Genomic DNA, 23,144 nt, shown 5'->3' on the forward strand with positions numbered 1-23,144 from the left:
TCTGCTACTGCTGCTTCGGTCCTGCCCGATACTTACCTGCTGCTGCTGCTATCGACACTTTAACAAGTGTTAATTTAAATAAATTTCAACGTGTATTATTATTAATGGTTTTTGATTTTCTACATGTTCAGAATGTGTTATACTCTGTAAAACTGTCAGATCTAGCTAAATCAAAACACCGGTAAATGAATATTAAAAGTGATCCAAACAATATTTTGAACATTTCAAACCAAACATATCCGAAGTAAATAAATGCAAACTAATTTGTATTAGTACTGAGGTTTTTTTTACTATTATCTGACAATTTGCGCCCGGGGTGTTTAGATCTTTTCCAAAATTGAAAATTTGATACATTTTTACGACTTAAAACACATGTATATTTTCAGATTTCATAAATTTTGTATTTATCGAGATAGATTTGGTTAGATTAAATTGAACTATATTTCAAAGCTACATAACTCTGTTTTTTCAACAGAAAAAATAAAATAGCACATCAAAACGCATTGAAACATTATCAGCATTTCATGTAAATTAAAAAAAAAACATGTAATAACCTTTAACATGGAATATTTTAAATAAACTTTTAATTTTGTCTAAAATTATCGCCTGCACCACCGAATATTCTGCAAAAAATGCTATTGTATAGCCTAATTTATGATGCAACTTTAATCTCAAGACACCAAAGTGGGCCAAGCTTCAAGAGTTTTGAAAGAAATAATGACATTAAGTCTCTTTCTTTTGCATCGAAAACAAACAACGGTCGAACAACTGCACACACATATGCAGCGCGCTTCTAACAACATGGAAACCAAATTACTTATCCATGCAGGTAAAAAACACTTTTTTTTCATGCTCTGTAGAGTGTTTGCAGAAAACCTGACTCTTCCGTAACTCTTAAGAAAGTTGTTAACCCACTTTGGTGTCTTCAAATAAAAATTGCATCATAAACTATATAGGCTATACAATGGCATTTATTGCAGAATATTGGAGGTGCAGACGGTACTTTTAGACAAAATTTAAAGCTTATTTACAATTTTTCATGTAAAAGGTTATTGCTTTATTTTTTACATATTTTATTTGAAAAGCTGATAAAACTTCAATGCGTTTTGATGTGCTATTTTATGATTTCCATTAAAAAATAACAAAGTTCTGTAGTGTTGTAATATGTTTCTATTTTATTCAAAAAAAAACTATTCTATGCCAACTCGAAAAATGAAAAAAAAATTGAAATCTGAAAAAATACAAATTAATCAAATTTCAATTTTGGGGAAGATCTGAAGATCCCCGGCGCAAATCCGTCTGATATTAAAAAAAATCCGCTTCTAAGAGATATTTTTTTAAAAGTAGAGTATAAAATAAATCTACACAACTGTAATGAAAAAATAAAAATCCAAAATCAGCTTTAGCTCTCAATATTTTTTTTTTTTTGCTAATAAGATCTTATTCAAACAAAATTTAGAAGTAATTCAAAAAGCATAAATGACATTTAACGCATTTTTATAAAATTCCGTTTATATATATAAGTTTATATATTTTGATTTAAATTCTTGGTGTAATGTCTGAATACGTGGAGTAGGGCTTCAAATTGAAAGTGCTGAATGTTTTAAAATATTGAGAAACAGAACGCGTATTCAAAAAATCAAATTTAAATTCTTGTCACAACGTTCTCTACCATTTTCAACACGAACTTCCATTTAATGGCCGACCATTTTAACAGGATTGGTGTTGCATAGCTCGGGGGGCACATTCTACAAACGACTTCCATTTTGAAGCGACAAATCGAAAAAAAATCTGAAAAGGAATGTGTACAATTTTCCGATGCTACCCCATCATAACCGGAAAATGGGGTCTAGCGCAGACAGTTTGTCGACACAATTTTGGAATGTATTACACCTGCTGTGCTCGAGACATACATAGGTAGTTGTTATCCAATTGTGACAGAAATTCCCTAACGTGTTTCTCTTGAGATGAGTAATCTTCGTAAAAAGGACCCCTCGGGGTTACCACCAACGCATCTTATATTTGGTTGAGAGGTAGAAAATGAGCGAAATGGTGTCACGTAGGTTCACTTTTTGCAATCTTCATCAGTATCTTATAATTTATTCAACCTTCCGAAATAAGCTGAAACTATTTTTTCCTCAACATTTTGGTTCATGTAATTTTTTTATTGTTGTAGAAAAACCGTTGAATCAAGGTTGCCGAAAAAAATTCTGTGATTTTGCGAAAAAAATTCTTACAAAGTTTTAACAATTAGTGAAATCTGTAAAATTCAGAGTTCTGTGAAACAGATTCTGTGATGAAAATTTGCTCAAAATTCTGTGAAATTATAGATTTTTCTGTGATTTCAGCAACCATGCGCTGAACCCATCTAGTGTTCAGTGCTGTTTGGTAGATGAATGGAATCCCATGCTGTGCGACTTCGCTTATCAGTGTTTGTCGAAATAGAAGCAGCTCATGATGAAGGGACATATCGTGGGAAATCGGGTAGCTATCAATGAAGTGTATGTGATTTTTATCTCCATAATATGTTCAGAGAAAATGAACCAATGTCGAATATTTGAATGAATGAATTAAGGGTGTCTCTAAATTGTGTTGGATGCTTGATAAATGAAATGATTTTAACGAGATGTTCTATCGTAACATTTTGAAGAAAAGTGAAAAAAAACTCCACTTTTTGATATGGAAATTGTTTGGGTAGCTTAAGACACATCTAGAAAGTATAGACCAAGAGAAAGGGAACATTGTTTGGCTAATCCAGAGTAGAATCTACCTATTTATGGAAAAGAGACACGCAAAACGAGTCCATGTAGGAGTGCAAACATTCAGATGGTGTTGTTCCAAAATCGATATCAGAGGTACAAAACACATGTGGTAGGAAATAGGTAACCTTTCAATGACAATGGTAATGTTGACGTAGATGAGGTGGAAGGAATCGAAACACCGGCATGGAGCCAGGTTGTTACGCCGACACCGGATCCACCCGCACTTCCGGTAGCAGCGGCTGCACCGTGTGATGATGGTGTGGGCGAAATGTCATCTGCGATTCATATATGCGTGCGAGGGACGGAATAGAGAAATGGCGCAATGGAATGTTATTGTTATCACAACCGAAATGAAGTACTAGGCATGTTTTTGTTTCCTGGATTATTTGAAGAATAAAACTGTTTGATAAAGAATTCAAATAAAATACCAAAAACAAACTATCAGTTATTGTGGGACTTTTTGTTTTTCGTTTTGCAGTTGATTTATAGTTTGAGTGAAATCCCCTAAAAATTGTTTTTTTTTTGTTTCATAGACCTTCTTATTTAAGTCCTTTCTGTCATTAAACCTTTTTTCTATATATTTATACTAAGCTTTGTAATTAACGTTTATCATTCAAATATTAAACATACCTAGTAAACATAAAAACAATATCCGCAAGAAGTTTTGTTTTTTAAGGGAAAAAATCCATAGATATTTTTTTCATACCTATCTATTTTAACATACACAACATATCTGGACAAAACAAGTGCAAAGTTTTCTACGTAATCATAAAATTGTTAATATTCATATTTTTAATCTTATCTGCAAACAAATGACTTGCAAATCGCGTTCGGAAGAATAATCTCAATTTTGATTTAGTTTCTCAGAAATGTCGATGATAGGGTTAAAATTTAACCTATTGGGCTATTTTTCCTTGGACAAAAAAATTGTACCTTACTGGTCAGTATTAAGTACCTACTTAAACGGTGTCTGTTAAACATGTAAATAAATAAATAAAAAATTAAACACACGGTGTCTCTGATAGAACAAATTTATTTCTCGAAAATTAGCATCGCTATTTTTTGTACTGTTTGGAAGCTGGGACTTTTTTTTTCATTTGTGCCCAAATTTAAAATAATCCATCGGGTCTAGAATATTCATTTTTTGAAGATTTTCTGAGCTTTCTAATGTTAGTTCAAAGACTACATCATAGCAAAATTCTCTGGTTACAACTTTGTCGAAGATATCAAAGTGACACAAATTAAGAAAAAATAGTTATAATGTCACAAAGAAAGTTATTACAGCAATTTTATACTAAGTAAATTGAGGATCATTTTTAATGCAAATCGGGCGCTAAATCCAAAAATAATATTTAAAAAATCTCAGTAGAACAGTTTTTAGATTATGCTGCAAATATGGAATTTTAGAAAAAAAAGTAGTTGTACTTGCATCCAAATATTTCGGATTTCTCTACATAAAATTGAAATTAGTTTTTTTTTTCATATTGAAGGTGAATAAATTTTCTATCGATCATCTGAACTTTATTTTTGAGTTTTATCAACTCGATAAAAAAAAAATGGTGATAAACGCAATTTTTTAGAGAATTTATTTTTCATCAGTGATTTTATACTCGATGGTAAAGTTTTAAAAATCTGATTTTCTATAGTTTCGGTCTATAGAAAGATATACATTCTCTGGACCTAAAATTTCAATATAAAACAAATACATCAATTGATTGTTTATCAATCAATATGCGTTAAAAATTGTAAAAGTAATGGTTAATTTACTGCAACAGAAATGTTTGAATTTTAAATAATATAACGAACCACACTGTATTGTAGATCTCTTTAACTCTGCTGTATACTGTGGTTCGTTAAACTTTTTTCGAATGTTAAACACAACTGTTGGAGTAAAGTTAACATAACTTCTACAATTTCTAACTGATTTTGATAAATAACCACACAAAATCTTTGTTTTAAGTTAAAATTTTAGGCTTAGAGAAAATAATATTTTTGAAATGTTCCTATCGAGTCTTAGACCGTCAATGAAAAAAAAAATTCCTAGAAAATGCTTTTTAACGGTTCTTTCGATCATAACAAACGAAGTTCAGATGATCGATAGAAAATTTATGTACCTTAATGCATAGAAAAGATTTCAATTTGATGATAGGCAATTTGAGATATTTGGATCGTAGCACAACTATTAATTTTTTGGTTTTCAAAGTTTCATATTTAGAGCAAATCTTAAAAACAGCAAATCTTTTTCGGATTCAGCACCCGATTTTATATTAGAAATATTTTTCAGTTAAGGATGGTTTATTTACATGAAAAATCAATCTTTCACATAAATTTGATCAGGGGATTTTTATGAAAAAATATGACTTGAAAATTTTATAACTCATTTCATACTTTGAGGAAAAAAAGATCTTGCATTGGAGTGAATGTAGACAAAATATTTTAAGCCTTTCAAGCCACTGCAATAAATTCTGTTAGTGACACGAAGTTATTTTTTGTCAGCTTTAAAATAAGAAAAGACATTCGAAAGATATCCAAAAATTACTAAATCCACCGACAAATGTTTGCAGTGTTCCATATAGAAGATTACCACATAAAAACCCGCACTTTTTTAAATTTCATTTTGGAAAATTGGAAAAACAAATATTTTTGTGCAAAACATTAAAAAAAAATTAAAAATTCTCAAAAAATCTGATGAATTTAGGCCTAGCATCCAACTAATAGTGAATTGAAAAAATATTTCCAATAAATTGTATTAATTAAAATCAACCAGTAAGGAATTGTTGAAAACAAAGTTGATGATAAGATTGTGTAAACTTTTTTTTCCTTTGATGAAAAAAAAATTGATGACAGACGTTGAGTTCAGTTTGTTTACTTTTGACACAAAGGAACACTTAAATTTTCGCAAAAAATGTGTGTGAACTCAAATTCGTTCAAATTTTTCAATACACGAATGTCTCCATAAACGATAACTTATGCAATCAATCATGAACAAAGGTTGATTTTTATTTTGTTTTTATATATGACACTTTATCATTTTTGTGGAACCCCTTGTCTAAGGTTGAACAATCGATTAACAGTGAACAGTCAAAAATCATCAAAAAGGATGAAAGATTTTCAACAAAGATATTTAGTTTTGATATCCAGGTGGAATAATTTGGGCTTAAATGTAACAAGAACGTCCAATTTGTTTCCTAGTCCCAAATATTGTCCTCGCACAAACTTAGCTCAGTATAAATTACTAAATTTTCAAGAAAAGCAGGAGACATTTTCTTCATAATGAAACCCCATGGATGCTCTTTTTCAGATTTTCTAATTAAATTTATGTAAAGATTGATTTTTAATGTAAATAAACCATACTGCACATTCAAACTCTCTACAATCAATAACTAAGTAGTCAGTTTCTGGCCTTGGTACAATCACCGATAAGAAGTTCAATTAGATTTTTCAAATGAAATAATAATCACTCTGTTTGCGACATTACAACTCTTTTCTCTTTATTTGTATCTAAGACGAAGTTGTAGCCAGAGAATTTTCCTGTTAAATCATGTTATTGACGTTTAGAGTAACGCTAAAGGTAAATGTAAAATGTTCTAAACCCTTCAAAGTGTTATTTCAAATTTGGGTTCAAATGAAAGAAGAAAGTCCCAACATTCAAGTGGTGCAAAAATTAGCGATGTAATTTTCAAAAAATATGGTTTCTCCCAGAGAACCATGCATGACTTATCGAATTATTGGTGACGCTCAATACTTTTTAAGCGAATGTATTTTTTCGATGATCGTCTAGCAATTCCAGATTTTTTGGGAAAGTTTTATATACGCTTTCACTAAATAAACTACGCAACTTTTTGACATGTAACTTCTTTCTCAGAAACTCTTTCAGAAGATATCGAAACAAAACTGTCGAGATAATCACTTTGAAGTCAAGAACGTTTTATGCCTTTTGGAATCCGGAAGACTACAGCTCATCGAAATTGATATCTATACATCAAATTTGCACTCAGCTTTTCGAGAAATATTGAGCCATGGTCAGTCAATCATAATGCACATGGCATCAATGATCATCTACCTGGCTTATGTTATGTTAGTAGCTAACTTAAGCTGTTAAGTAGCTTCTTTCCTCACAAGGAAATTTGAAGATAAATTGACCAACTGACAAGAAATCAATGTTAAACTTTTCTCTGATATAATCAATTCGGATCAGCATTTGGCAATGAACATGCGCTTAATACAAACTTCAAATGGATTAACAAGCGCCAAAGACAAGCGTTTCGACTGAAAACTACTGCGGAAATCTACGAAACTTGGGATAGCCCGAGCAGATTTTAATGCCAAAATGATGGCATAATTAAGTATCGCATTTTTCCCGATGAAATTTTTTTTCAGTGATGCATAATACCTAAATAAGATAACAAAACAACAAAATGATAGCATGATTTGGTGTTCATTTTCAACAGAAAATTTGTTCGTTACCGACATAGTGCACGGATTTTTGGAGTGTTGATTTTTTAGTCATTGCAGAAATAGTCATAATGAAGGTAGCGGAACTTGGTATCATTTTGCTCATATAAAGGTGGAACAATACCAAAATTAGATTCTAAAGTTTATTCTCTAAACCTTAGATACGCCAAATTTTCCAGACAACCAGAAGTCGTATTTTATTTTACATATTATATCGTATAGAATGTTATTTAGACTTATTTTCGTATATCTGCACCTACAATGTGCAGCCCATGTATATTCTCCGTCGTATTTAAATGCATTGCATGACTTTATAACGAAAATCTGTATATCTGCACCTACAATGTGCGGCCCATGCATATTCTTGATCGTATTTAAATGCATTGCATGATTTTATTCAACAATACAATCCAAATCAAGAATATGTGTGCTAATGTACCTATATGGCCTCCAAAGTGAAACGTATATACTGGTTTTGCTGCATTATATACGATATGTTTATACGTATATTTGTATGTATATTTGTGTTGCAAATTTGAAATACCCACCAAATGGTTTTCTGGGTTTGGTTTCAATGAGAGCTCAGTGATACTTCGGTTTAAAAAAGATTTGATATAGTAAAAATGCTAAATTTTGACTGTGAATAATACCTCAAAGTGCCATCAATATACCCTCAAAATTTGTATTGAAACGTTGACTAAACAAGATATTATTAAGGATTCAGGGAAACCTTCCCTAGACGTGATTCAGGTATCAATATATGAAAAATGAGACCCAAATTTCGGCATAGGAATTATGCCAAATTTTACAAGCTGGGCATGATTGCATAACTTTGGAACTCGGGAAGACATCCTTTCGACAATTAAACCATTCTGAAGGCCAGCAAGCAACGGAATAGTGAATGACATTCTTATTTTTTTCCAAAGTTCATGAGATTAAACCTCCATCGTAAAATAACCTGGAAAACATAGCAAGTAGAATGTAGGTTGACGGTGAAGTCTTGATGTTGTACGCTTGAGTGCTGCTGCAATACGTAAATTTTAAACGCTGTTATTACTATTGTTTCTCTTACCAGCAAGCTCCGTGCAGTGGAGCTGGGAAGGATTTTTGTTTGCTTTCAAAGTCATTCCTTTATTGTCAACTCGATGTGAGGGAAATGCTTCGCAATTCAGAAAATGGAGAAATTTCAATTATGGTCATACTCTTTTCGTATTACGAGAGGTGAGATTCCATCAAATGAGTTCTGAGTCGTGAAGGTGAGAGAAAATCGGTAGTCTTGTCAAGCACTACAGATGAAAATAAGCGACCCTGGTTACGGCAAATCAATGTGGTTCAACATAGCTTGAGAAAGTCACTTACGAAAAAATAGACTCGAGTGGAACGATATACACAGCTGATGTCATAGACGATGTAACAATAAAATTAGACAGATATAAAAATAAAATTAAAGACACAGTTCATATGGGAAACGTTCTATAAATAAGGCAAGTATTTGGACTCACCGATAATCATCAGAGGTTCCAGCCAGGGGTGTCAGGTGTCCTGATTTATCAGGATTTATCCTAATTTTCGAGAGACCGTCCTGATTTTTCAAAAACGCTTGAATTGTCCTGATTTTTGGAAAATGGCCCTTAAAATGTCCTGATTTGTCCCGATTTTTTAAAAAATATCCAAATCATAACTAAATTTATAGTTAAATGATGCGAACATCAAACAAATCTTAAATAAAATAGTTTAACCAGTTAAACCAATGAGATTCTTTGATTCAAATGACATTTAAATGAGGTTTTTCGATATTAACTGCAGGCCAGCCAAGGTTATTCTCGCTTCAATTGCATAATTCGAGGCGTATTCAGCACCTATATTTCGCCTTTAGTTATGCAATCTAAGCAGAACTGCATTTTGTGTTCACCAATTTGGTGGTGTCCTGAAAAATCCTGATTTTTTCTTCGCGGTGTCCTGATTTTTGATAAAACGACCTGGCAGCTCTGGTTCCAGCAGAGAGACCAATTACCTTGGACTTTGAAGAATGGTCCGTTTGAAATACTGATGAGCAGGGTTGAGAAATATCGCCCTTCACGATTGACCGGACAAGTTTTTTTTCCATCAACAGAACGACTCAATACTCAATTAACGGAACCTCAAATTTCTCCAGTAAGTGACTGGCAAAGCTCTTCACACTTCGATCGGCTGCTTGCAAGAGCAACAATAAATGCGTTTCTTGTTCGTTTTCGGTTGTGTAAATGCGATTGGTGAATGCATGACTATGAAATTCTTTTAGCTGGCAAACGAAGAGACTCTATTTGAAGAACAGTCAATTGAGTTTGACGGACCAAGATTCTTCACAGTCACAGCTACACGCCTCATGACGATGAATTTTCTCAAGCCTGCTGATAACGAGCACAAAATATATGCTTACCACTTCATCGTCGGCGAGCATCTAAGTAAATAGACTGCGTACTATCCCACGACTGAAGCCTCAAATTTAAGAGAAATGTTCACCACTAGAGAGTATCCTAATAGTGCTGTATCCTATAAGCAAAGTTGTGAAGTTAAGACATGACCTTCCCTCTTGTGGGATACCCTAAATGTAGAAAGGCTTTCGACGCGAATTAAGTTTCTTTGAGTCGGTGCATCGACGGCAAGGAGCTGAAAGTTGTCCGCTGTTGACCCAACTAAAGATTCAGGTCCTGACTGCTTACCGCCATCGATTTAAAAATATTGTGCTGCATCTCTAGCTGGTCTGATTTGCAGTATTCTAAATCGGTCACTTAACGATCGTTTCCTAGCGCATGAAAAATCGCGGCTATTTCTCCAATATACAAACCGGGAAATGTGCACAACGTTGAAAATTACCGTCCCATCTCAATTTGAACTCTATCTCCAAAGTATACGAAGCTTTGATGTATGAAAGACTGTACGCCGCCGTCAAACCTTTCATATCCGAATCACAGTATGGCTTTGTAAAGAAGAGGTCGACTGTTAGCAATTAGATGTGCTACGTAAGCTCGATCAGAAATAGCCTTGAAAAAGTTTGTCAAGAAGACTTGATTTATATCGGTTTGCAAAAGCTTTCGTTCGAGTCCTCCATGATATACTTATCAGAAAGTTGGACCGACTTGGTTTTCCAACTTGATCGCTCGAGTGGATCAAGTCGTATCTCACAAATCGCTGCGCTTTCACGAAAATAAACAGATCACGATCTGGTATATTCGAAACCCCCTCAGGAGTACCCCAAGGAAGCCACCCCGGACCGCTACTTTTCATTACATTTGTAAATGATCTATGCGAAACACTCCACTCTGACAAGCTTCTCTATGCTGACGATCTGAAGCTTTTTAGGAGGATTCAAAGGAGGATTAGCCTGGTGCCGCTTGAACGGGATGCAGGCTAATGCAAAAAATGCAAGGTAGTGAGTTTTACCCGCTCACGAAACACCGTCAATTTTGACTACCGCCTATCTGAAAGTTATTTGGAAAACGTGAAGTCCATATTGGATCTCGGAGTACAGATTGATAACAGGCTCACATTTGCTGAACACATTGCAATTACTTCCGAGAAGAAGCTGTTAATATATGGAGGAGGTGGCTTCGTTTTTGAGTAGTTGAACCAGTACGACCTTACTTTGAAGTAAATCAAGGTCATACGACTCAGGTGTATTTTACGTCGAAAGGAATAGATATAATAGAGTACTGACCCATTATTCTTAACGGAATTTTTATGGATGTCTGTCAATTCATTATGCTGTTTGGTATGTACCTATAGGTTTACATGTTATCTAACAAATGTAGTATCCGTTAAATTTATATAACGTAGGCAATACAACATGATTCGGAATGATAGTAGCTATATTGAGTAAGCATTTAGTTATCTATATATTAATGTTGATGATACAAAATATGTCATAAGAGCGTGAATTAGAGCATATCACCTTCTGGCGACACTACAATAGAAGGCTTTTTGTGGAATACCGTCGTATGACTCCCTATTGTGTGTTCTTTAAACCTATTGTGAGATCATGGTGAAATGTGCTGTTCATTTTTACCGGTGCAAACACGTGTGAATTGTTGGACCTCCACCTGCGCAGATATTGATTAGCACACACTTGAACCAAACACTTACATACTTTACATTATTTACGGGTGCTTTGCTATCTAGACTGATTGTTGAGTGTGTGTGTGCGCCATTGATGGTGATTTATGCTACAAGTAGTACACAATACGAATGTGGTGGTGGGTGTTCATTTTAGCAGGAGTCGAAAAACAGAACTCTTGATTTTGCATTGTTGTTAAGGCAGTTTTTTTTTAACAAAACTGCCAAGCCTGGTGTTCTTGAGGCAAGGAAGAATAGGTTGGTACCTGTTGGTAGTGCTAGATAGTGACCCCGTTGATCTTTGGCGGAAGTTCCACCGAGCAGTGCGGTTTGCGGTGAAGGTGTTGGCTCACCGACCTCATCGTGCAATCCCGGTGACGATGACACCACGTGCATTGGATATGAATTTGCAGAATTGGCAGTGGATGATCGACGCATATCTGACGGATCGTGAATTTTGGATAGTTGTGATTTATTTTGTTTGACATTTGAATGTTTTTCTTACGCTATAACAAGTATATTGCCATATAGAGGTACCTGGACAGAATGGTACAAAAGCAAAGATTCAATAAAATTTCCTACACCCTAGCTACTTACTCTTGGAGCTGGAATGATTTTTGCCGATATCGGCTAGTGATCGGATTAACGGTAGTCTGGTTTTCTTGTTGCCAAACTCGTGCTGGTGCCTGTGGCGTTTTAGTAACGCATCAATGACTTTGTCGCGTGCCTCTATTGGCAGGGTCCCAGAGTTGACCATGTTTTCGCAAACCAGTTCGGATATTTGCTCCAGTCCCGAGGCTTCCATGTCCAACATAACGGTTCCGTTGAGCAGCAGACTGCGCAGCTCGAAGAGCGAATGCAACGAAAGGGTGGCGACGTGCGGTTTGGACCACCGATTGCCACCCTCTTCGACGTCTTCTTCAAACTTGACCCAGCGGGCGGTTTCCTTCCAGGCCATCTCGTCTCCCTCCTTGACCAGTTCCTCCATTTCGGAAAACAGCGGATGCGATTCATGCTGACTGTCGTCCACTTCCCCTCCCAGGATGAACTGGACTCTTTGTGCGGGTGGAGTAACTGGTGGTAGAGTAGAAGAAAAGTGTTATTTTATGTGAATGAATTTTATTGAGGGGATCTTGGCTTATTTTTTTTAACCTTTTGAATATGCTTTATATTTTCATATATTTTTACCATGTAAAGAAGACAAAAATTTAAAAATAAGAAACTTCAAAGGAATAAGGGAAATCGGAAATGCTTGGATCTAGTTAGATATTTGGAATACATCAATGTGTGGAAGTTAAGGAGTTGCATGCATAAGTTACTTGAATGGTTTTGAATGCCTTTTTGATCTTTTTTGGATTTTTATTATTTGCAATTAAAAAATGCATATCTAAACTAGTGCTGATTTCCGAAACAAAATTTTTTTACTTTCTAAACATAACATCAAATATTAAAAAAAGTTGAAAACGTGAAAAGCCTAGTAACAGTTGAAATTCCTGTATTCAATGAAACATATGTGAAAATCTAACAACGGTTAAAATATTGAATGCCCTAAGCAGCAACAAGAGTATGTTAGAAAGCTTACAAAACTCCCCATCGTCAACCACGCTGAATCGACGTTGAGTAACAACGTGAGGTTTTGGAGCAACTGAAGAGCAAGAAAAGTATACCATCATCAGAAAAGTTGTTAGACCCCAAGCATCTATCAACATACGTGTGTAGAGATATAGACTAGTTTAGTTGTAAAATTGTTTAAATAAGGAAACATAAAATGCTCCAAAATCACGGATTAAGTCCCATAAAAAAACCCAACAACCAACCTGGTCTTTCGGTATCGCCGTTCGGTCCATTTTTGTCCCCATTTTCCTTGCCGCCGCCCGTCGTCGAGGAGGGGTGATGCTTGTGGCGGCGTCGTTGCGAGTGCCGTCTGGACGAGCCCGGTATGTGAACGCCAACGAAAACTGAGTGTGCCCGATGACCTGGAAATCAATAAAAAACGAAAAAAAAATAAGTATATGTATTCGCAGGGATCAGTGTTGATGGGCCTTTTTCTGTGGAGCTTTGCTTGAAGAGCCGTTTAACGTGTTTGACGCTGATGCATAATATCCGGATTGACATCCGGGCGCTTTGCATTTTTAATTATCTTGTAAAAATGTCCACCGATGGTCGCATGTTTGATGTGAGTGAATCCTGATAGTTGAGAAAACGAATTAAAAAAAATCTTCACAACACCTACTGAAACCCTCATCCGTCCTTGATTTTTTTTTATTGCGGAAATCTTGAGTTAATATACTCCAAATCCAGTGCAAAGTTGTATTTTAGTGCAAGGAAATCTGAAAAAATTTCAAATTGGCAAAAAGTCGTTTTTTGAAAATTTGTAAAAAATATCTGTTTTTCGTATTTTGACAATCTTAAAATGCAAAAATATGACAAATTACGTCAACTTTTTATCCCTTTTTTTGAAATTTATCTGGTGGGACTTGAACAATGTTTATGATTCATTGATTGAAAATTACCTACGGTTTTTACACCACTTTTTTTTTACATTTCTTATGGTCATGATCTTAAAAAGTTTCAAAAAAATATTTCCTTATATGCAATGTATAGCTTCTAACTTCAGCATTCTTGGACATTAAGTGAAATTTTCTCGAGCATTTCTTAGCTAATCTACAGTCTTTTTCCAAAGCATGTTTTTCGGATTTTTTTCTTGGACTTTGAACAACGGGAAACTTAAGTGTTGCAGATGAATAATGTCTGAAAAACATATTTGAGTTACGTTACGAGGTTTCCAAAACTTTAAATTTTGTAAAAACCGGTTGAGAAACAAGAGAGATATAGCGATTTTAAGCGATGAGCGTCAAATTGACACTCAAGGTCTGATTAGGGCGTTTCTTTTTTTCTGGGCTTTCACGGTGCGTCCTTAAAAAGTAATGATGCAAAATTAAAGATTTCAAGAATTCATTGAGGGCCGCCGAAGAAATTGTTTTATTTGGATGCACCCAAAAAAAGTTACAAGCTGCCCAACTTCCAATAGTGTCATATTGACACTTGAGAGCGGATCAGGGTTAAAACTCAAACCAGCTATTCAAATTAACACGTTCGTCACCATGATCTCAACTCGCTTATCGGTGAAATTTTCAATTGTATCAAGCTGTCCTTACTACCCACTTTATTACTAACCTGTCCTCTCAACTCGCTTATCGTTTTTTTTTTTTTCATTTATATAAAGCTGTCCTCTCAACCCGTTTGATCACCGAGCTGTCCTCTCAATTCGCTTACAGGTTGATTTTTCATTTATATCAAGCTGTCCTCTCAACCCGCTTGATCACTAAGCTGTCCTCTCAACTCGCTTATCGGTGAATTTTTCAGTTATATCGAGCTGTCCTCTAAACTCGCTTATCGGTGCTTTTTTCATTTATTACAAGCTCTCCTCACAACTCGCTTGATCACTTAGCTGTCCTCTCAACTCGCATATCGGTGAATTTTTCGATTATATCAAGCTGTCTTCTAAACCCGCTTGATCAAAAAGCTGTCCTCTCAACTGGCTTACCGGTGCTTTTTTAATTTATCACAAGCTCGCCTCTCAACTCCCTTGATCACTAAGCTGTCCTTTCAACTCGCTTATCGGTGATTTTTTCTATTTATATTAGGCTGTCCTCTCGACCTGTTTGATCACCGAGCTGTACTCTCAACTCGCCTTTTGGTGATTTTTTCCATGTATATCAAACTGTCCTCTCAACCCGTTTGATCTCCAAGCTGTTCTCTCAACTCGCTTATCGGTGATTTTTTCCATTTATATCAAACTGTCCTCTCTACCCGATTGATCTCCAAGCTGTCCTCTTAACTCGCTTATCGGGGCTTTTTTTCATTTATTAAAAGCTCTGCTTACAACTCGCTTGAATATTTTCTCGCATCAAGCAGTCTTCCTAACTCGTTCTGGTAATTCTATTTTGAACTAATTTACCGGTTTTTATTTTTGATTTTCTGTTTTTTCTATTTCTCATTCAGAATAGCATTTCACCACATTCTAAATAAAGCGTAATTCACTTTTCGCTTTTTATCACAACTTAATAATTTTTAACTTCTTTATATTTTCATAAAATTGGTAAAATATTCTGAGCGTGTATAACTTTGACGATAGTTGCTTTTTTAACGGTTTGATTTTTTTTAAATTTGGTACCAAACCACAATTCGATTACCAAACACCTGCTCCGGCCGCCAAATGTGCAGGCTGTTCCAGTCTGCCGCAGCGGCTTGATTGACTTGCTCGGGTACACGCTCGTGTCGGATCACCAAGGGTCGGTTTAATTCATACACACTAGAGTGCCCCAAATGACCCGACTTTTGAAAAAGTTATGCGCTGCAGACTAAAATTAATTCCAGGCCTAGTACAAGATCTCATGCCAAATTTGGGCCAGATTGGATTACGGGAAGAGGTCGCTGAAGTTTGTACGGGATTTTGAGATATTTTGTTCAGGAGGAACATGAAAAACCATTTTTCATGAATATCTTTAGTCCCCTTCGGCCGATTTCTTTTAAAGATAGGTTTTGTTAAAGCTTAATTTATACACTTATTTTATTGGAAGAACACATTTCGATTAGAGTTGAGTTAAAAAAGTTATTATGCTTCCATATTAGGCCAACTTTTTTAAGAGTGATGTTCATCTCTATTGATGAGACACTGCGTCGAGCGTTTTGAGGCTTGTTTACATTCTTGGAAATTTATTTCAAAGATCATCACTGTAAACAGTACAAGTTTTTCCTTGATGCCAGTACTAAATGTAAATAAATGTGTAGCTGCAAAATATTTTCAAGCTTTACTATTCAAATATTTCATTGCGCTTTCTTTGTCCCAGATGATCTGTTGCTTTCTTTTATAACTTAAGCCGCGTTTATTCTACGTCCATCAGAGCAAATCAGTTGTTGAACTCGCTGGCAATATATCTATCTAGCACTTTGTGCACCTCAGCTTATTTAATTTGTGATAAAATGAAGTCATAATGGCCGCTCTAGTGATTGACTGTTTGGAAACTTTTGTTAGGATAGTTCATGGACTTTTCGTAGTTAGCTAGCCTTTTTATTTTTAAATGATGAGAGGTTTCGTAAAAAAAAACTCTTTAAAAAATTGTATAAGCTGAATGATGAAATTTCCTAATTAGAACCTTTTGAAGGGCCAGCGTCGGTGGTTCTCTATTACAAAATTTTCAATCACTGTTCCCATGGTGGGCACCCAACAGGTGCCGCCAGAGATTGATTGCTATCTTTGGCTTGCAACGATAAGCGGCACGCTCCTCGCCGCAGTGACTAAGTACGTAGGTACTTACCTACTATAGTTTCCCTGAATTGATTACTAATCACCCGGTGGCGGCAGCAGCAATAATAATCGAATATAGTCATTATGTCCATAGGGATCAAATTAGAAACATTCCGGAGATTGATTCAATTAAATCTGATATAATTCACTGGAATGTTTTAATGGATTTTTTATAAGTTGAGGTTCTTAAAATGAAGTTATCATTTATTGAGTTCATTTCAATTTATTACAGTAAACAATAAAGATCAACACTAAACAAACATCAAAGCCACTTTGTGTAACAATTGATCCACTGTAATGGGGTACTCGACTGGCAGTTATATTATTCCAAACGTGTGGAAGCAAAGGAAATGGATTATTTTTATTACTGCTGCCCTTACGCGTTATCGTTCATATAAGACCCGTCAAACACTTCGGCCGTATGTTATGTAGTGATATGGAGTATAAACAACTAAGCTTCAAAAAATGGAAGCGTGTTTCCTGAAGCTCGAAAAACGGGGATTTTCTCGATTGAAGCTTTGCGTTTCTCCCTCTTCCACCTTTAGAGGGCTTTCCTCGATTTTTAGACGATCGAAATCGGATCCGGACAAGTGTCTGCCGGGTACTTGTTTGAAGATGGAATTTCAGTAATACGGCTCATCTAACCACAGCACCATATGAAGGCGTGCTCGTTTCCACTTTTGCTTTCAATGCTAACATTTGTCGTTTTATAGTGATATTTCCAGACTATTTGCTTTCAAGTACCTACAGGCCATGGCATTTTTCCAATCAAAGTTTTATAGTGCTCGAATAATACAGAAACGTTAGGCTGTCTCCAATAGTTGGTGCTGTAATCGCTAGTGCGCCTTATCAGACCCGTGCTTTGGCCGGTACAAGTTCAGCCGTTCGGTTACTGATTTATAGCAAGATTAGTTTTATTAATAGCAATATGGCATTAGTCATCATAATGTGGGTCATTGAAAACCATTCACAAATTTATGGTATTTTTTCAAGAGGCGGGATGTACTGTGGGGATACAAAATACTTGAAAGGCTTGAAGAATGTCTTTCAGAAGTACGAATTGAACATTTTCTGTGGAATCTGCTACTATCATTGAATCCTTTCACAAATACCAATAGGTTGAGCAATTGCTTGTTTGATTTGTTAGCGTTAGGTACCGATTGTTGATAGCCAGTGCTTAGTTATGATGTGAAAAAGTATTTGTGAAATAAAACAGTAACTTCGACACAAGGATGCAACCTAATACAACTCCCTATGTAACATCTCTCAGATTTAAGCTTTTTTGGTCACATTTAAGCTTTTTTTTTATCAGATTTAAGATTTCATCTCCAACGCTATCAAGGCAAAAATAAGCTTAAATGTGAAAAAAAGCTTTAAACGAGATTCACCAACACTTAGTAAAATATGTTGGTCAAACGTTTTTAAGAGTAATCGTATAACGTTGCATCGCTGTGAGCTTTGAAAGGATTTGATACTAATAAGTTAAAAGTAAAGGTTTTGAATGATATTTATCATGTAGGTATCTACATTATGGTAGTCTTAAAAAGGAATAAGTTTCAGCTTTGAACCTTGGGGGCTCCAATTATTCCTTTGCCTAGCAGAAGGCAACTTTTAGCTATTTGCGGTCTTTAAATAAGGTTGCAGCACGTATTCGGGCCAGACAAATCTGAGCAATTTTATATAAAAACCTGAAAAAATTCGGACATTTGATTTCAAAATTGACGCTCAAAATCCGGGCAATATCCGGGCTAATTTTGTCAAAACCCAGAAATCACTCCGCAAAAATCAATTTTATGCTTTCCTATTCAATTTTAGTTCCTTGAAAAAGAATACATAGTATTTGAAACGTTGGATGAAGCACAAATAAAAGTGTTTTAATACTTTATCGATAAGACCGAAAAGCCATTACATAACCTCAAAGTCATCCCGGTCGGAAAAATTATTTGATAAAAATCAAGAAAAAAATTGAAAAAAAAATTTCATCAAAAGTCATCGACAGATTTTAAATTGTATTTTAGGCTTCCAAAAAACCTTTGATGATTATTTTTATAAAATTTGCTCAAAACATTTCGTTTTGCAAACATAAATAAATGAAAATTTTACAACCCAATTGGTTTTTTTTTGCTTGATTTGCCAAACAAAGTGAATAAATTCGGGAAAAATTCGGGCAATCGGGACAGACTGACTATTTGCAAATTTTGTATTGAATATCCGGGCAAACCCGGATCAAACCTGGCAATCTGGCAACCGCATCTTTAAAGCATTTGTATCGAATAATTAAAGAACATTTAAACCTGTTCAAACTCACTCGCAACGATCGAACTTGATACCGCGACGATCAATCTAAATAGACAGACGAACCGCGTGGCAAATGTAAACAATATCAGAGAGTCGCAAGTGAGAGTGATGGGAGTTATTGAGCAAACACTAGCGACACCATGTCATCCATAGAAGAGTTTCGATTAGTTAGGGAGCTTTTGGAAAGCTTTTGAAAACGGCCATACATTTTTCCTAACTCCAAAACGTCAAAAATTTACCTGGCATCGCGGATCGTCAATAGAGTTGTTTTTGACATTTCTTACGCACACTTGCTGAGCGTGTACAGATGAGACGGGACAATTAACCTCAAAAACTCTCGGTACAAAAAACGGACAGCTGGTTCACACACATGATCGTGTTTGAGGTTGATTGTCCCAAAACTGAAAAGTCTTGGTGGAACACACAGCATAATATCATGAACACTACCAGCGGCAAATAAGACTATTTGCTATTATTCTAGAATCCACGAAGAGTGAATTCGTAGTGTTCACTGGGATTGTTGCCAGTTGAACAGATAGGAAGTCATTAGAGAAGTGTTGCCAATATGACGGATGGATAGCTTTAAAAGACTTGACGAAAATCGGGCTCCAATTGTAGAAGTTACAACCGAAACAATGAATGTTGCTGATTCTCTAGACCAATTCGAGGAAAATTCTCAATACAGTTAACTGATTGAGCTCAAAGTTAACACGAGATCTTCTGCCGGTTCAAGGATCAATTTGAATCCCCAACCAGAGATGCCAATGTGCCAGATTTGCCTGATTTTTCGAGGCTCGGCCTGACAACCTGAAAAGCCCTTGAATTTCCCTGATTTTTGAAAATATGCCTGATTTCGCCTGATTTTTGCGAATCTGATGAAAAATGGATAGTAAAGAACTGGATTAGGTAGCATAGCTGAAGTGAAAAAAGGAAAATGTTTAGCCACGACCAAAAAAAAGGTCATCACTTTGAGCGAAATTTCCGTTAGTTTGACTTAGCCTGATTTATATTTCACCAGTTCCCTGATTTTTGAAAAAAAATGTTGGCAACCCTGCCTTTTCTGGACCATCTTAGATAGGTACCTTTAAGGGGTCTGAGGAGGATTGTGTAATCCTAAGGGAAAGGTCAATCACCGATAACGTTTACTTTGATGAAAGGTCCTGGAATCGACATATAAAAAAATGAATAATTGAACTCGAAGAATGCTTTTAACTAGATCGATCCTACCTATTTTTTTTTAAAGTGCTTCATGGGAGGAATCAATAAAAAATGAAAATCGCCAATAAAAAGCCATTGGCCTTTTGCGAAGTGCTACATTTCAAGTCTTCTACGCCAATCGAGGCCCGTGGAACCAAAGGGGTATAAGTGACAAATGTAAAAACTCGAGAATTCTTGACTGCCAAACATCATATGCTATTTTAATCATAATTTTTTTTCACTATTTTCTTATGTTTTAATCTCGTTGAAAAAATCCTGCTAACTGAAATTTACTTTTTATTTGGAGCCAAAGGGGTAGAAGTGCAGCACTTATATCCCTTTGCCACAGAGAAATATCTTTCACGGATTGTTCTTCTAATTATCCTGATGAAAAATTGTTGTTTGAAAAGATTTACTCCAACTGACAAGGCAAGATCTCTAGACGTGAAACATCTCGATTAAGTGTACCAGGGCACATTTCCTATCATAAAAGTAAAAAATAAATATGTTAATAAATTGTTTAGCTTTTACCTAATTCAATCTCTATGTTTTCTGAATCATATCAACAAGACAAAATCACCTGAAAATAGAAATTTGTTGGTGGCAGGGGTATAAGTGATTTTTTTTTGGTGGCAAAGGGGTGGAAGTGCAAAAATAAAAAATCATGTGTCACCCCAATTAACGTCAAATAAACGTTGTTTTTCTTAAAAAATGATGTCAAACGATTTGTTCTTATTTTAAAAGATCAAACTCGTTGAAAAATTTCATAAAAAATATCTATGGAATTTATTGAAATACCACGAACTAACCAGAGCTGCAAATTATCAGTGTCAGACATCATATATCAGTCGACTTTGATACTGCTTAGCATGTCTATGTCATGCGATAATGATTTTTGGTCAGCGACATAAGCTTGCAATGTCATGACCAAGTTGAATGAACGACATCATGCTTGCTATGACTTTTTTCTTCTTACAGCCAACAACTATATTTTTTCAACTGTTGCACAACTTATAACCTAAACTCCCTCCAGCCAGCAAATGAAATAAAAAGACGATCGTACGTTTGATGCGGGTGGAGTGCAAAAATGTCATTCAATAATGACATTGCTGCCTGACTGACATTGTGGCTTGGTCATTCAACTGGTAGACGACTTTGATATTTTTTCGATGACATTGACTACTAGACGTTGATCAGATGGAACGATATTGACTGAAATTTATCAGCCTTGTCACGATCTTTAAGTGCCTTTTTCTCGAAATCAGCTTTTATGCACTTATACCCCTTTGGCTCCAAGGGTTTCAATTGTCATTAGATCGAATCTCGGTCATGGCATACATAGCATTCTTACTATGAGTTGGTAATTTAAGTATTTGTAAGAAGATGCTAGGCTTAATAACTTCGGAAGACATACAGCAAACGACATAATAAAGTACGCACTTGCTATAAAAATTTTCAAATCCCTGAATCGTTCGTCACGAACATTTTTGTATATAAATATATTTCGCAACAAACTTTGTTATACGGTACATGTACATTTATAGAATCAACGCATAAAACTCGAAAACAACAGCATTTACCTACCACATTGGAGGCAATATACATTTAAACTACTGGCTTAAGCGATAAGAATTTTACAAATTGGACGATATATTCAACACCTTATTCATACATCCTGAAAGTATGCGCGAGAGCGCTAGTTTTGCTCTTAATGCATGCAAACCGTTGCCAGCGACAATATTTGTTGCTTCTCATTGGACAATTTTTCCGAACGAACCATCTGATTTTTAACAATCTGGTTGCACTGCTTATCGCAAAGAGAACAACAAGGTTGTTTTCTCACTTAAATTCCGCGCGGTAGAACACATTTGCAAACATGGCGGACTTTTAATCATATCGGATTTATACCGACTTTAAGTAACAATTTTTACGATCGTTTACTTATTTGGTAGGACGGGCGATTCGCGTTAACATTGTTAACGATTAAGCTGTCATTTCTAATGCTTTTGCGATTTTATGTTTGCTGGGAGATGGCTTGCCAAATCATCAAGGTTTTCAAGGTGAAATATCTGACTCGGGTTTTACCAAAGTCCATTTGAACCAAGTCCAACCCTGTCAGGACTTGGTCGTATAGCTTTGTTGCTCGGGTTTTGGCAACCAGGTTCTTTTTCAAAACCCTGTTTGTTGTATGCTGGCACGATACAATGCGATTCTACTTCACACATCCAGAATTGACGAGCTGTACTACGTGCTGTAATGACCTTTCCGCCAAAATGCGGCGAGAGAGCCCAGGATTATTCTGGGATGCTCTGATTACCTTTGCAAATAAAGTCTGCTTCATTTAATATTGGAACAAATTCTTTTGCTCATTGTGGCGCTCCTAGTGGACGGATTTGGAAACTTTTTTCACCCACGTGTCGGGAAATTCATTACCTTTCACCATGTATTTATGTCATAACACCAAACGATAGCATTTTGTAAACAATAGCCATAGAAGCCGAACGGAGAGATCAAATTGTGCACAGTTTTCTTGAAAATCCATTGTTGTCGGCATCGAAGCTAGCTAAACAGCTTAAAATGCCCAGAAATACCGTATGGCGTGTTATCAAGCAGTACAAGGAAACATTGACGACGGCTCGGAAGCCGCATTCGAAGCGTCGGAGTGGAACTGTCGACCGGAAACTGCGTGGGAAAGTCATCAAGGCCGTCAAGAGGAATCCCAATCTTTCAGACCGCGATTTGGCCAATAAGTTTCAGGCCGCTTACAGTACGGTGCGACGAATTCGGCTCCGGGAAGGAATAAGGTCATTCCGAACCAGCAAACAGCCAAATCGGACGCTGAAGCAGAACAATGTGGCCAGAATCCGTGCTCGAAAGCTGTACGACCAAGTGCTGACCAAGTTCGACGGATGTATTCTGATGGACGATGAGACCTACGTGAAGGCGGACTTTGGGCAAATCCCTGGTCAAAAATTTTATTTGGCGACGGCTCGGGGGGATGTACCTGCAAAATTTAAGTTCGTGATTGT

At 35.8% G+C, this 23,144-nt stretch overlaps 1 protein-coding gene across 24 annotated transcripts in view; it reads right to left on the reverse strand.

Moving 5' to 3' along the window:
• The window catches only part of LOC129747279 (sodium bicarbonate cotransporter 3), a 164,712-nt gene that overhangs the window by 37,864 nt on the left and 103,704 nt on the right, over window positions 1–23,144 (reverse strand). For 16 of the 24 annotated variants that reach the window (XR_008737479.1, XM_055741399.1, XM_055741409.1 and 13 more), the window contains 4 exons: window positions 13,127–13,285; window positions 12,892–12,954; window positions 11,907–12,383; window positions 11,576–11,749 (listed from right to left, as the gene is read on the reverse strand). Coding sequence is in view for 23 of the 24 variants with exons in the window: in XM_055741399.1 (XP_055597374.1) it covers window positions 11,576–11,749; window positions 11,907–12,383; window positions 12,892–12,954; window positions 13,127–13,285 (873 nt within the window). In the remaining variant the exon portion in view is untranslated. Of the gene's footprint in view, window positions 1–2,887; window positions 3,038–11,575; window positions 11,750–11,906; window positions 12,384–12,891; window positions 12,955–13,126; window positions 13,286–23,144 lie in introns of all 24 variants that reach the window. The other 8 variants (XM_055741413.1, XM_055741410.1, XM_055741422.1 and 5 more) reach the window with 4 other exon arrangements.

Source organism: Uranotaenia lowii, chromosome 2 (genome assembly GCF_029784155.1).
Source record: "Uranotaenia lowii strain MFRU-FL chromosome 2, ASM2978415v1, whole genome shotgun sequence".
NCBI classification, from domain to species: domain Eukaryota; kingdom Metazoa; phylum Arthropoda; class Insecta; order Diptera; family Culicidae; genus Uranotaenia; species Uranotaenia lowii.